Here is a 14,466-nt window from a genome sequence, read left to right as displayed (position 1 = left end):
AGTATGCCAGGTAAGGAGAGGAATTGTTAAAAAATCTGTGCTGAACTGGTAGTATATTTCTAGCAAAATTAATTTATCATGTAAGTATGGCTGTAAAGGAAAAAACAAAACAAAACAAAACAGCACCTGGCAAGCTATTTAAAGTGAACAGCTTATTTGCCAGCATCACAGATTTTTAAACAAACAGACCCCTTATGTCCTGAGAATAACTGAAAAACAGCTCTTTAATTTGTTTTTTTAATGCCACTATTTTCTTTTGTTGACATTTCACTAGCCCTGAAATGGAAACACAACATTTTTATTTAGTAATGCCTAAATGAAGATTTTAAGAATTATGTCCAATTATCAGTTTTTTTTCTCCAGAAAACTTTGAAAGCCTTTCACCTCATTATTTTGCCAAATGCCTCAACTTGAACCGTTTCTTTAGATTTCTTCGAAGGCTGAGAATTACAGAACATTGAGGTTTAGTGACCTTTGGTACAGTTCATTTATTCCGATGTGGACTGTTGAAGAAGATGCTTGCTCCTAAGTCCAGATTTTGTTTGAAGTTACAGAAATGCACTTTCTTCTCTGCATATTTAATTTTGTTTATCCAGAAGAAAAATCCTTTTATTTTTACAGGAGTCTCAACTGGGGCATCTCTGAACTGGATTGGACAATCTTGATGACTCAGGTTGTTTAGAGAACAGTAATGATGCATGTGAGTTGCTGTTTTTGCATGTCTTGTTAAGCCTGTACCAGACTCATTCAGACTTAGTACTCTGAACAATCTGAGCTCAGGTTGTCTGTAAAAACGATGTGGGTCCCAACTACCTGATTTCAGAGTGCATGCTTGTATTTCTAAGTAAGGCAAGTCCCAGATGCCAAGAGGATTGGCTTATACTCACACTAGCTGGGGCTAGTTCCCTCCAGAGCAGACTCCTATATTCACACCCCACAGTACTCCTTGGACTCTCTCTGGTGCCCCTATAGACCCAACATGTAATTCTGATTTTTTGTGTATCTTTCAGTTTGAAGTATCTGAAATTACGTGAAACTGTACTGCAGCCTGTGAGAATGGTGCTTTCCTAGCCTGAAAGTGAGGGTAAGTATTACATGTTTTGGGATGCAGTAACGTTTGAGGGTGCACAATCGGCTTGAGCAGTTCAGAAGAGCACATAGGGTAAAGTCAAAACAAGATACGATCTTGGGAAGCAGCGCTTGGTGTGAACTCTCCCTGCAGGGGCGTGCAGCCATTGCTTCAAAGAGGGCTAGGTGGAACAGGGGAAATAATGAAGAGGTGTGGGGATCAGCAGCCAGAGCTTGAGCTTGCTCCCCAGCCTGCAGCAGCAAGGACGTGCTCAGAGGGACCCCAAGTATCAGTCTGCTGCTGGGGACCACCTCTGGCTGAGGTGAAGCGTAGACACAGGTATTCTGACTGCAGGATAAACGCTTCACTCCTTTAAGAGTGGGCTTCTCATGTATCATTTTCACGAAGTCCTGAGTTAAAATCTTGGTCACATTGAAGCAAAACACTCACCCAGTTCCAGCGATTCAAGGTTTTGCCCTCAGTCTGGACAAAGACTGGCTAAGCACTGTGTACGTACAAACCACAGCTGCTCTCCATCAGGACCACCACTGCTCTTCTCTTCACCAGCCATTGTGTCACCTTTCAGTCTTACCGGTGGCCTCTTTGGGCTCATTTCAAATCTTTTTCTTCAACAAATATGGCCATATAAAGGCAATGAATTGTAACCCATGCAGCCAACATACAGCATGTTTATTTTAGTAGATTTGAACATACAACTATATGCTCTAGAAAGGGAATTTCTCTGCCGTTAAGACTTCTCTCTGCTTATGGTGAACTTACCATGAATTTTGTTTGCGCTATGCCTCTGCTCTAGATAGGAAATCCTCTTTCTTAATCCAATTCCAAAATTTGTGGAATTCGCTGCCACCCTCAGTTTCCCCGTCACTAATGCCAGGATTTTAACTGTATGAAAAACAGCATGGGGGGAAAGGGAGTTTTATAAAGATAGGAGGTATTCTTGGAAAATAACAAGTGAACCCATACTTAAACCAGTCAGGATTAAAAATTACAAAATAACAAAGAAGTATGAAAAGGGATGTGAAGCCTTATGCTACTGTATACCAACCAATTGTTAACTAATTAGGGGTCAAGGAAAATTTTTTCCTGGCATTAGTTGATTGTTCAGTTGAATCCTCAGTGTGTTTTAACTAAAGCAGAAGGTGAAGATCACTGCTGCAGCACAGCTCTGATACACTAACTCCTACAGATGTTGACTTCAGAAAAATGCTACTAGCTTATTATTTGTTTAAACAAATACAACATAAATTTGAATAATAAGACTAGCAGTATTTAAGAAACACTAATTACGTGAAACTATAAAGCTCTGTTTTGTTAGCATTAGTCAGTAGGAAATATATGTTTGTACAGTAGCGTCATGCTTTAATGGTTTAATCTTTTACTTAGGTTAAGCCATTATCATGTAGAATAAAAATTAATGCAGTGGCCTAATGTAACAGTCACTTTTCACTGTTCATTTGAATTTTCTGCAATACTTACATGGTTAAACTTTTATTAGTTTTGGCAGAAGGGATGCTAAAAAACAGATCTTCCAGAATTCTTTTTCTATGATATCTCATATTTTAGATATCTCAAAACTGGCCTTATTTAAAATGGTAAACTGCCTCTGACCCAAGACTGTTTTTCTTCTTGACAAGCAGTAAAGCTGAATATAAGCACAACTGTTTTCTGTATTTATTACTTACTTGATTTTTCAGAAAGGCTAGTTGGCAAAGTTTCTCAGCTTTGTTGGCCATTCCAACCTCCTAGGTGATGAAAAGCTTTGCGATACGTTGATTATAATTTCTCACCTACATCATGACACTTAATGAAGCGGTACTCCAGGCCATAAACTTTTACTTCTCTAGAAGCCACGCAATGCAAAATTGCTGACCAAACATGCCGTTTGGTTCATGCAGCTTCCACATAGCTCCCACCTTCTGATGTGCAGTGTCCTAACAGCTGTAGTTATATACAGTGGAACTAACAGTCTGTGTAAATTGTATTTAAGTTTTCAGAGAATTCTGTGCAAATTACCCAGTAACTTATCATTTAATGTGTTCATTTTTCTAGAAGTACCTAGAGGTAATGGTTGGAATCATGAACTCATTAGAAGAGGTGCTAGGAAGATACATAAAGTAAGTAACTATCTTATTTCTCCTGTGACTACACACCGAATGAAACAAAAAAAAACAGCTTATCTTTTAGTATTGGAGGGTTGATTAAATATAAGGAGGTGAGATTAAAATCCTATACACAATTTATTCACAATTACAAAATTAAATGTGTGTGAATTACTCTATACAGAAAACAAAGAGTTCCTATACATGGACTACATGCTATTGAAGGCTAGCAGAAACAGCAAAAGTGTTTTTATCTTACTTTTAAGTGGAATATTTTTCTTTTACATATATGCTCTCTTAAATGGAAAAAAAAAAAAGGTAGGACTGCTTTCATTTGCTCTGACACAGGCATCTAAATCTCAGCTAAGCTTCACCCTCCCTTCATAGATGAGAAGAGAAAAGCACCTCCAGAGAACAATTTGTATGATGTATTCTAGACAATAAAATCTTAAAAATAAGATCAACTGCCTTGTATAGGTACTTTTTTTGTGCCAATTGACTATAAGGGGAGCCTACAAAGACTAACTCAGGCTTAGATGTCTAATTAGTAGCTGTCTCAATCTTAGAGCTGAATCCAACTTTTACATATTGTAGGTACACAATTTGTCTGACCTTTATTCTAGTCAATGGTGGGCTTTAAGTCAATTTTATTATATTGTAGCATTAAAACAAAATATACATCCTCTATTACAGAAGAGGAATGCAGTTGACGTCTATTTGATCTCTTCATTATAGAACGCTGACTGGTTTTGAGGACAGAATGAGCATGTGAGAAATTACAGCAGAGCAGCTGCTAAAATTTGTAAAGGTTGGAATAACTGACAAATGGTGTTGGCTTTAAACAGCAATCATTAATGACTTTATAATGGAGCTGCAGCAATGATTTATTCTGGTACAGCGGAATTTAGACATGGCAGCTGAAATTCAGACCTATTACAACAATAAACGGACAAGAAGGGAACTTTCCTATAGGCCCGAATAACTGGAGGGGCGGGAAGGGATGGACGGATAACTGCTCCCTCCATTACAGTCATGAGGAACTGAAGTGTGACAACATGAAACTTGTGACACGGGTGTATTTGGTAGTTGGGTCCCATTACTGCTCCACCGTTGGCTCATTTTTTCAAAACCGGGAGGGTAGGGCTTTTTTTGTTTAAGTGTGAACATACATCTCTGCTACACACTACAAAAGTCAAATCAGCCAAAGCAAACAGGCAAGTCCCGCAAAAGCACCTTTGACCCTTTGAATCCAACCACTTTCAGACCTGCTAGGAAGTTCCTTTTTCTTAAGTTCTTACAAATTTAATTAAAAAGCAGCTAATGCATGTCTCTCAGTGTTAAATTTGATGATATAGCTAAATCCTCTATGGTTTCAGACAAATCCAGTTGAGTTATTGTGCAAGATTGCCTCCTGGTGGTAGCACCAAGAATCTGCAGAACAACATAATTCGCACATAGAAAAGGGAAAAACCTGTTTTAAAAGCATGCTTCCTTTTTTAATTCAGGTCTAACTAGAGGCAGTGAAAGAACTTTCTTTTCACCAGGACATCAAGATAAATTGAACTGCGATTTAAATGTTCTGAATTGAGGACAAACATTTTGATACTTGAATGAAACAGTTTTCTAAAGGCGTGCCAGCAAGCACAGCCCAAGAAGTCTTTTAGCGAGACATTAAAAAAAACAAAAGCAGTAAGGTGAACCCAACTGTATACTATCCACAGCAATGAGCCTAATAAGGTCTGAAACACTTAACAACTACTAGATACAAAGCAAATGGCTAAATGCCTTAAATTGGATACAAAGACACCAGAGCAGACTTAACATTGTGAATTCTATGCAACTACAGTTTTCAATTACAAAGAACAAGAGCAACAGAAAACAGAAACCCCAAATTCACTCTCAAATGGATTATTCTTTTGCGTAGAAGTGGGACAAGAATCAAACAGATGGATTTCTAATTCCAAGCTTTCAAGTAAAGAGAAACAGATAAAGACAGCTTTATGCAGTTGTTCGAGACCTAGAAAATCAGGAGGACAGCTTGGAATTACTGTGAGAGGAGGATTTTAATTAGGTCACCCAGGAAAAAGATTTAGTAAAAAAGAACATAGAAAGATTGAGAGTGGCAGCATAATGCAGGGAAAGATTTTAAAATATCAATTTAATGAATTAACGTAGTAACAAAATGGCAGAGGGTACATGTAATAAACACGTGTTTTAGACTCAGTTTCCAGTAACTGGTCAGAAGAAGTACTTTAAAGACAGCAGTCCAGCACATCATAGATTTTTAGCCCTCAAGATGCTTGAAAAGGATCCAAAAATGTTTGGGAAACATTGAGAAATCCAACATTTCTACAGTGATTGTGGATGTTTTATCATAAACAGGGTTTGACAGGCAAGAACAGACAAATGTGGTAACAGAAGGTTTCTGTAAGGCAAAATGCCTTAATAGTATTAGGCAGCAATAAGCAAAAGTACCGGGGAGAGGAAGGGGGAAAAATAATTGAAAGTTTAAATCAATCCAAGGATGGCTTTTCTTACACTGGAGGAGAGTCCAACGGTGACAAATTAGGTCTCAGCTTTCCAAAAATAAACCGGGCTCCATTTTATGCAGTGGAACATAACAAAACACTAAACACGAGAGGTAAGCTTCTCACTTACGGACCAGTGTCAGTACCACACACCATGAATTGATGAAAATACTAAAATTTGTTATACTATAAATTACTAAAAACTTTTTTAAAAGTCATATTCTAGGCAGAAAAAAAAAATTATTTTCATGGGATTGAACTTGCAGAGTAAGCAGCGATCCTTTTCATAGACACAACAGACATTCCTTCATGATAGCATGTTTGTTATCATGCAAGCAACACATCGTATAATTCGGAGCCAAAATCACTTGGCTGACGTAGGCTTAAACATGGACTCAGATATCTTACAAGCATAACAGAGAGAATAAGCAGAACAATTCAATGCTCTGCTCTGATAAACCACTATCAGCTAACTGGCATTCAGATTTAAAAAATGCATTTTTTAAAATAATACCAAGATAAATACTTAGACTAGCTTTATGTAAAATTTTCCAGAAGTATTTAAAGGCAGTCTTTTTACATGCATCCAACATTACTTTTTTCACCATTAAAGGAAATTCAAGGAAAAAAAGGTTATTTAGTAGTAACTTTAGAAAAGTAAGTATCCTTTATACTGACAATGACCAGGATTAGAGACTTTATATGGTACTCCACTTCTAGCAAAATGTGTAGATAACACATGCTGGCAAAATGACATTAGACTAACATACAAGAAACAAGAACCTTCCTATCTTAATCCAAGTTGCTTTGGAAAGTAAATACAATCAAAATGTATGACACATATGGGATAATTATTTTCTGATCATTCATTAGGATCTGCTAAGAAGACTTAATGAAGTCACTGGGATCTCGGCAGAGGCACAATGTTCCAAGCTAGCCTTTTCTGTCAGATGCCTAGAACTGTAGACTGGAGTAAAGAATCTCCTTTTCCTGAGAAAAAAATGCTAGATGACATAGAACGTTTTAATAGCAGAAACATTTAGGCACCACAAAACGCTAAAGCTATGAAGTAGAATCAGACCAAATTTCTTTAATTTAAAGCATTTTATATAGCAAAGGGCCAATCCTTCCCCCTAGGTAAGCTAGAAAGAGCTGGGAGTCTTCACCGATTACCTTGCTGAGGCAAAGAACTCTTCCTCCCCTGAACTACAGCTATTCCAATTTATATACAAACATAGCATCCTCCCTGAGCGGTAGTTGGGGTGGGTTTAAAACAAACAAACAAACAAACAAACAAACCCACAACCAAAAAAAACCACCCACAAACCACGAATGCACACAGAAGTTATTTCAGATATTTAGGAATGCTGGGTGATTTAGAAGGGTGAGTTATTATGCTTTGGAAGCTAAAATTTAACGAAGTTGGCCAGTTTTCAGTACACAACATTAGCTTTAAATACAATCACTTGGCTGATGTAGGATTAAACGTGGAATCAGGTATCTTACAAGCGTAACAGAAGCAGCAAAACTATTTCACTGTTTTCATAAATACCTCATAATATTTTTCATAAGTACTATTTCATAAATACCTCAGTATCCAAGCTCATCTGCATTTCAGTTACTAGATTTCTTAAAAAAAAAAAATCCCCCAAAATAACACCAAACCCTAACGTGTCCAGTTCTAGACTTCCCATTTTGACATCATACTTCTGTGCGTTCACTTTACCAATGATGAGCCTCTGACCTAGTTTAATCGGAGCACTCCATCACCTGTTACACCCAGTTCTAACACTAGCACATTCACTGACCATGCATATACGATAGCCTTCACTGGATCCTTGTTCCAGTAGTGCAGTTTTGTTGTTTTTCTACTGTCAACTAGTTGAATAGAAAATAACAAGTTTAGTTAAGCGTGTTTTAGTTATAGCACTCACATAGAACTGCCAAACATCACATTTTCCGTAATTTTTATTTCCAGTAAGGATTGATAGCAAAGTGCTGATGAACAGGAAGTTATCTTAATTATCTGTCTTTAGGAGGATTAGGATTCTTGCGTCTTCTATGATACCTAGAAGAAAAAAAGGCTGCAGTGAATGCAAGCTTTGGGGAGTCTTTGATTATCCTGATATTTTTCCCCCCCGGTGAGTGGTCTGGAGGTTACACAAGTGAGCAAAACACAAGATACACGAGCACAACACATCACCACTCATTAGATGTAATCTCTGTTGTTCATGGAGTTACATAACACTACTCATTTCTACCGCTACATCTGCTACAAGCACGCAATAATCCCATCGGTTCTACAGCTCAATAGGTAGAAAGGCTGCTGTTTATTCTTAATCCTTTGTGTGAAGTTAGTTTTATTACATGGTCAGCTTTTCCTTTGGCTAAAATGATTGCTACAGAACAAAGAGACTCGGTGTTTAAAGGAGTTGTGCCAGACTGTATATTAAATAGCATAGTATTTTGCAGACAAACTAAAAATCACATTCTTCAGAACAAAAATGATCCCTACTTTCCTCTTAATTACCTACCCTAAAACAAGGAAGATCCTGTCTGATGCTCATTAAAGTGACAGCTGCTACTCTCTGGCCATAGAAAGTTCTACCATTTCATTCCTTTTATCTACTCCCAAAACACAGTAATTAAAAAGTTTTCTGTGGACAAAAAAAAAAATTCTGCCTGTATCAAGTCTCCATAGCTATAAAAGTAGCAGCTTCCAAAAGGTGTAGTAACACAGACTGGAAAGAAGCAACACAAACTAGAATGCCATTTGTTTCCAGTGGTATATCTGAATGTATTATAGTTCCTCTTTAAGCTCAGTCATGCGTATTTGCACCTCTCCTCCTCCTAGCTTTCTGAATACAAGGCACACTTTCCACCATTTCAAATGAAAAACCTCTACTGTTCTGAAGTCTCAGAATCATCCCATTGAGTTTTTTTCTGAAAAGTTGTTAAGGAATAGACAATGCATGTTTCCAAGCTGTATTTGGTTATATCCATTGAGAGTATTTTACATACTAGACTCTCTTATGCTGACTTCACTTATGCAACTTTAATAAATCACCTGAACCAGTAGCTAACTAGATGGTATGAGAAATTTCTACTCTGTGACATATTTTACAAAAAAAACCACGTTGCAAAGTCTACCAAAGGGGCAGTGTTAAAAAAAAAAACACCTTACGAAATACAGTCTTCCATTTACACAACACTGCATTTAAGATTTTATGTAGTAGCCTGTGTGCTAACAGTATCTCATCTCACATGACTTATCCTAGGTTGAATCTGATCATTAAGTTATTCCTGTATCTCGTTTTACACCCCAAAGGAACAAACATTGAAAAGAAAATACTTACTGTCCCACAGGATACCAGCGATGTTTTGTTGTGTAAAACATTTTGCTGAGCTCTTCAATTGTAGGACCTCTATTGTTCTTTAGCTCCTTTTCATTCAATCTGCATTTCAAAACTTGATCGAGGGTTTCTTCTTTATTATTCACTGGATCTGGCCGTGGTATGGGCTATAAAAACAGTAGTGTATATATTTCCTTTTTCTCCTTTTTTTGAGAAAAACAAGAAGCCAAGCTCCATAGATAGCATTACAGTTTACTCTTTTAACAGCTGAAACCAAAGGAATACAGAAGAATACTTGTAATTGTAAAGGCTGTTTACCGCCTGCTCCCCCCAAACAAAACCACATCACTGTGGAGCAGATGTCTAGAAACATCTAATTACCCCAGGTGCTACAGCTGATTACCCTACCCCTAAAATCAGCGCTGCTGTCATCATTATTGCTGATCTCACCTGTACAATTCACTAGGTGAATCATAAGCTTCAGTTCTACTAATACAAAAGTACTCATGTTATTCCTATTTAGAAATTTATTCACAGTGACGATCATCATCGCTAAAAAAGCTTTTAGATGATTTGTACCTTGGAGAAGAATGTCACTTCCTAATTGTTTGTGCATCTGCTAAGACCAAGATGTTTGTTCTCAACCTGAAACCTAACTACTAGCACCATTACAAATATTTTTCCTTGTTTTAGTCTTTTACATCTGTTTTTCCTGAGAGACATGCAAATGATAAATTTAAAAATACCGATATGTGACGTGCAGGCAAAGAGTGCTAAAATGTTTTAAGTTTTCAATGGAGAATTTTCACATTGGGTACTTCAGCAACGTAGCTACCATTTGCAGTATTTTACTAGCACATGAGAACTGGAAATTGAAACAAAAAGCGTACACTAGAAAAGTTTATCTAGACACACTTTCATCAGTGTAAAGAACACATTGAAAGTACTACTGATAGATAAAAATTCAATATTTAAAGTTTTTTGTGGGGTTTATGAACCCAGAGTGCTGAATGGGATTTAAAGCAGGAGTTGAAGAAAACAGCAGCAGCAGCACTCCTTTATATGCTCTTGCCCAGACTGCTGCATCTGTACACAGGAGGACGTGTGAACTATAACCTGCATTCCAAACATCCTCTTTGAGTACACTCACAGACAGACATTAGTTTTCTCTGTGGCGCACAAGTATTTGAGTGCCTCATTTAATTCTATCTGAGTTACTATATGCCGTGATACCTGAGCATTTCTTACGCTTCAACTTTCCCTCAATTCAACTAAGAATAAGGTCCTCCTCATGGCAGCAGCTATATTCATCATTCACTCACTTCACAGACATGCTGATCATGTAATAAAAAGTACCTCAGTATTTCAAATTTTAAAAAAGATGCCCCAAAGGCTCAAAATTATGAACTACTTATGCCTTTACAAGAGTAAGAAATATAAATGTGTACATTTGGACATACTTTTGTATGCTCGTATGGAATCTCAAGCGAAGGGTGGTAGCAGACAATTGTCTTCAAATCTGATGTCACTGCAAGTTCCACTTTGCTATAAAAATAAAAACTTACACTCTTAAATATATCCCTTAAAATTTTCAGAAATGCTGAGCAACTCAACAACCCAAGTCCCAAAGAAAACCAGATTTGACCCTGCGCTTTCAAATTCTTAAGAATCTTCCGTAAAATAAACCCTTATAAAATAAGGGTCACAAATACTTGATCTGAACTTCCTGCTTTTTTTTTTTCCCCCCAGCCATCTTCAGGTTTCTTTTTTTGGATGGAGAGAAAAAAAGGGCTAAAATAAATTATTAAAGATAGCTGGAAATACGGGTTGGGGAAAAAAATCTTTAACACTTTGAATAATTACATATAAAACCGTAGCAACAGATGGGGGTAATGATCATCACTGATACCTAGGACATCATGCCTGTATAAGAAGTGTGGCACCTACAACCGAAAGAATAGAAAACGAAGCTCTGATTGGGGTTCTAACTTTTATATTTGGTCAAAGATGATGAGCATGATGAACAAAAAGTCCTACTGAGAGGTTCCTTGAGGGAGTATGACTCTTCTCACCTTCCTTCCTTATTAACTTCCGTGACACATCAGCTTCCTAAAACCTTGTATGACATGGATGCTGCGTTTCTCACTATATTTGTATCATCTTTTGTGGTTTCTACTCAAATGTCCCATGCAGCAGCACAAAAATACCTGGACTTTGTCTTAAAAACAAGCATCAATGAAAATGACTGCTCTTGGCTACTTTTGCTCTTCCACAAACAAAACTGCAGGGGTACTGGGGTCATCACCACATTTAGAATTGAGTCCTGCATGATTTTTCATTACACATTTTTTTTAAATACTAACTTCACAATCATTATGATTGGAAATAGTACTTTAGTTAAAATTATTATATATATCCAAAACTGGCAGAAGATATATTTGATACCATTATATGACAACTTCACGACAGAGAAAGTAGCCCTGGAAGAAACGTTACATGAAAAGGCCACACATCAAAGCATGTTTAAGTACCAATTGTAGTCTTCAGGGAGAACCGAGTACGTAGATTTATGGCAAGCATGATACACAGCTCCATCTGCAAAACAAACCCACATAAAGAACACTAATGTAAAAACAAACAGAACTGTGCCAAATTTAAGAATGTTTACATTTTCATTCCATTCTAAGTCTTAATCAGGGATTATAATCATGCTCAGTTCTAGATTAAAAGAACCCAAATACTGTCTAAATAGAAGTTCACTTTACTACACAGATTTCTAGTGCAATCAAAAAATACAGTATCTAGGTAGCTATGGCCCACATTTACCTTTCCTATTGTATTGTTTTCCTAAGAAAAAAATCACGGTATGAACAAAATACCTATAGATTTCACCATTAGAGCATATTCTTTACATATGCAAAGAACATTACCTTATGACTTACAGGGAAGATCATAATTTCATTCATAGCAATATTTATTATAAAAACCAAATTTGTACTTCACTGGTGACTGCTATATATGCTATACAAACCACAAAACTATAACATCTTAGCTGCTGTAACACTAGAGAACTTTACCCCTTTCCCCAGGTTCCTGTTGCTCCAAGGAAAGCAATCGCAAGAATTAAAAGTAGTAAAGAAGGACAACAGCATCTGGGACCGTACTAAGTGAACTGAGGGAAAGGATTATCTCCCTCTGCTCAGCACCTGTTAGACCACATCTAGATACTATGGCCAGTTTGGGGCCTTCTAATAAAAGATAAACTTGAATGAGTTCAGCCAAGGCCCGCCAAGAGGGTCGGGGGGGGCTGCAGCACCTGCCCTGCGGGGAAAGGCTGAGGGACCGGAGCTGGCTCAGTCTGGAGCAGAGACAGTTTTGGGGAGACCTAGCAGCAGCCCCCAGCGACTATGTATGATGGTTGGGGTTACTGAGGAGAGGGAGCCAGTCTGTTCACAGCAGTGCATGGTGGGAGGACACAGAACAACATCCCTAAGTTGAAACGAGAGGCTCTGACCGGCTATGTAGAGAAACGTTTTCCTCACGAGGACAGCCAACCAGTGGGATGGGGGCCCAGGCAGGTTTCTGCAGTCTCTGTCCTTGGGGATTTCAAAGACCCAGCTGGACAAAGCCCTGAGCAACCTGGTGTGATTGCAGAGCGGAGCCTGCTTTGAGGAGGAGGTTGGACCACAGACCACCCGAAGTCCCTTCCAACTGCATTTTCCCACGATTCCATTCCCATTTTTTCCTAGAATCATAAAATCACTTAGGTTGGAAAAGACCACTAAGATCATGGAGTCCAACCATAAACCTAACGTCAGGCGTTACATAGCAACAGCCCCTTATATAGGAACCATACCATAGGCATCTTGCCTTCCACAACCACGTAGGTATGCATGCCTCAGATGGGCCTGGGAGGTGCCTGTAGTGACTTCTACTGGCAAACCCCTTCCTTTACTGCCGGAACCTGACACAAATCCACATGTAAGTTTCTGAGTCCAGTGAAGCTTCTTCTACCACTACACTTTAAGAACTGAATTACGATCACAAGAACTAAGTCTTGGCATGTTCCGAGCCTTCTGTTTTCAAGTCAGTCATAAAAAGGTTTCACCTTTTTTTTGACTTGTTATTTTATGTAGACCATCTTTAGTTTTAATACAGATAGGATTCTTCTTGGCTGTCCATAATAGAGAGGGAGAGCATTCAGTGTGTCAAAATTGGGAAAGCGGAAAGAACCAAGAAGAATCTTTCGTGTAGCTATTTTTCTCTCAGAAATACTTGAGATGTAAAATTCTTAAATTTAAAATTAGATATAGCTAATATATTTAAATATGTATCTTAGATATAAAATTCTTAAATTTAGAATTTCTGTTAATACTTCCATGCTTCAGTTCTTCCAGTTAAACCATTCTTAGTTATTAAGAAGTTGAGTTCTGGTGAAATATTACTGCAAATGGTTCGTATTTCTTACTAAGATTTCTTTCCCCTCCTTGCCCACTAACCTCTAAAATGTAACAATGTCCATTATATTTTCTCAATTCCTGTCTTTTCTACCACCTTTACTATCTCCCCTACATCTTTCTATTGACACCTAAAACATGGACAAAAATCTAAGAAATAATGCCTGTTTTCACTTGTTCTCTGTTTAGGTTAAGTAATGAGATTTTACTGCAGCCTGTTCTCACCACTGTTTGTAAGTCTGAAAAAATGAATTTAAATCTTCAAATATAATCAGTGGTAAGAGGGACGGTATTTACAAGCTAACTAATAAATCAGAGGAGTGTCATATGTGGATCATGGAAGCTTTAAAAGAAAAAAAACAAATCAAGATATCCTTTAATTATTAGCAGAGAACACGGAATATCAGACTTGATTCCGTTCAAATAAAAGTTCACTTCCATGCTTCCATTACTTTAAACAGTACAGGAAAGAGGCTCTTGAAGAACAAATTTTAATACAGGACTTCTACAATTTCACCGCTACTTACGCTGCAGCAGGGCCTGCTTACAGGTTGCTACTGAACGCATCCAAAAGAAGCCGGACCGCGCAGTTCTAAGCGATGTTGCCATGCTGACAGCAGAGAGGAAACCAGTCCTGGACAAGATGGAACTCAAACGGACACTGTATCCTTTTTTTCTGCAGAACACCCTCTGAAACAAACCAGTTTCGTAACTGTTCAGGGTACAAAAGACCGACAATTTAATTTCTTGAATACCTTAAGGATAAATGAAATTTGTGCAGTATATTCTCGGTTATCTGTCAGTTGTTTAGAAGTCCTTATTATTTAAAATACTGGCACCTGCCTCCTTAATCATCAAATGTGGAACAAGTCTTTATTTACTGAGAGGTACTCTTTGAAGGTACATCATTAACTTTAAAAATAAAGTTTCCAAGCTTGA

At 37.7% G+C, this 14,466-nt stretch overlaps 1 protein-coding gene and 1 long non-coding RNA gene across 4 annotated transcripts in view; one reads left to right on the top strand and one right to left on the bottom strand.

The window, feature by feature from the left end:
- LOC143158530 (uncharacterized) overlaps positions 1-14,466 on the top strand; it is a 50,037-nt gene extending 35,571 nt beyond the window's left edge. For 2 of the 3 annotated variants that reach the window (XR_012995021.1, XR_012995020.1), the window contains 3 exons: positions 622-700; positions 1,011-1,084; positions 3,140-3,674. This is a non-coding gene — a long non-coding RNA (uncharacterized LOC143158530). Of the gene's footprint in view, positions 1-621; positions 701-1,010; positions 1,085-3,139; positions 3,675-13,988 lie in introns of those variants that run through there. The other variant, XR_012995022.1, reaches the window with a different exon arrangement.
- MRPL42 (mitochondrial ribosomal protein L42) lies at positions 5,329-14,138 on the bottom strand. The gene is made up of 5 exons (XM_076334576.1): positions 14,055-14,138; positions 11,602-11,665; positions 10,531-10,615; positions 9,074-9,237; positions 5,329-7,785 (listed from the first exon to the last, which is right to left on the bottom strand). The coding sequence occupies exons 1-5, from the start codon at positions 14,134-14,136 to the stop codon at positions 7,740-7,742; spliced, it is 441 nt and encodes a 146-aa protein (XP_076190691.1). The 5' UTR covers positions 14,137-14,138; the 3' UTR covers positions 5,329-7,739.

The sequence above is a fragment of the Aptenodytes patagonicus genome, chromosome 1, assembly GCF_965638725.1.
Source record: "Aptenodytes patagonicus chromosome 1, bAptPat1.pri.cur, whole genome shotgun sequence".
NCBI lineage: Eukaryota > Metazoa > Chordata > Aves > Sphenisciformes > Spheniscidae > Aptenodytes > Aptenodytes patagonicus.
This window is presented reverse-complemented; position numbering and strand designations above follow the sequence as displayed.

What these genes read in the sequence shown, in the direction of transcription:
- MRPL42 (XM_076334576.1), bottom strand. Translation starts at nt 14,136, where the DNA reads ATGGCAACATCGCTTAGAACTGCGCGGTCCGGCTTCTTTTGGATGCGT. An exon ending in CTCCCTGAAGACTACAATTG is followed by an intron (nt 10,616 to 11,601) that starts GTACTTAAACAT and finishes TTATTTTTATAG; the next exon opens with CAAAGTGGAACTTGCAGTGA. An exon ending in TTCCATACGAGCATACAAAA is followed by an intron (nt 9,238 to 10,530) that starts GTATGTCCAAAT and finishes CTGTTTTTATAG; the next exon opens with CCCATACCACGGCCAGATCC.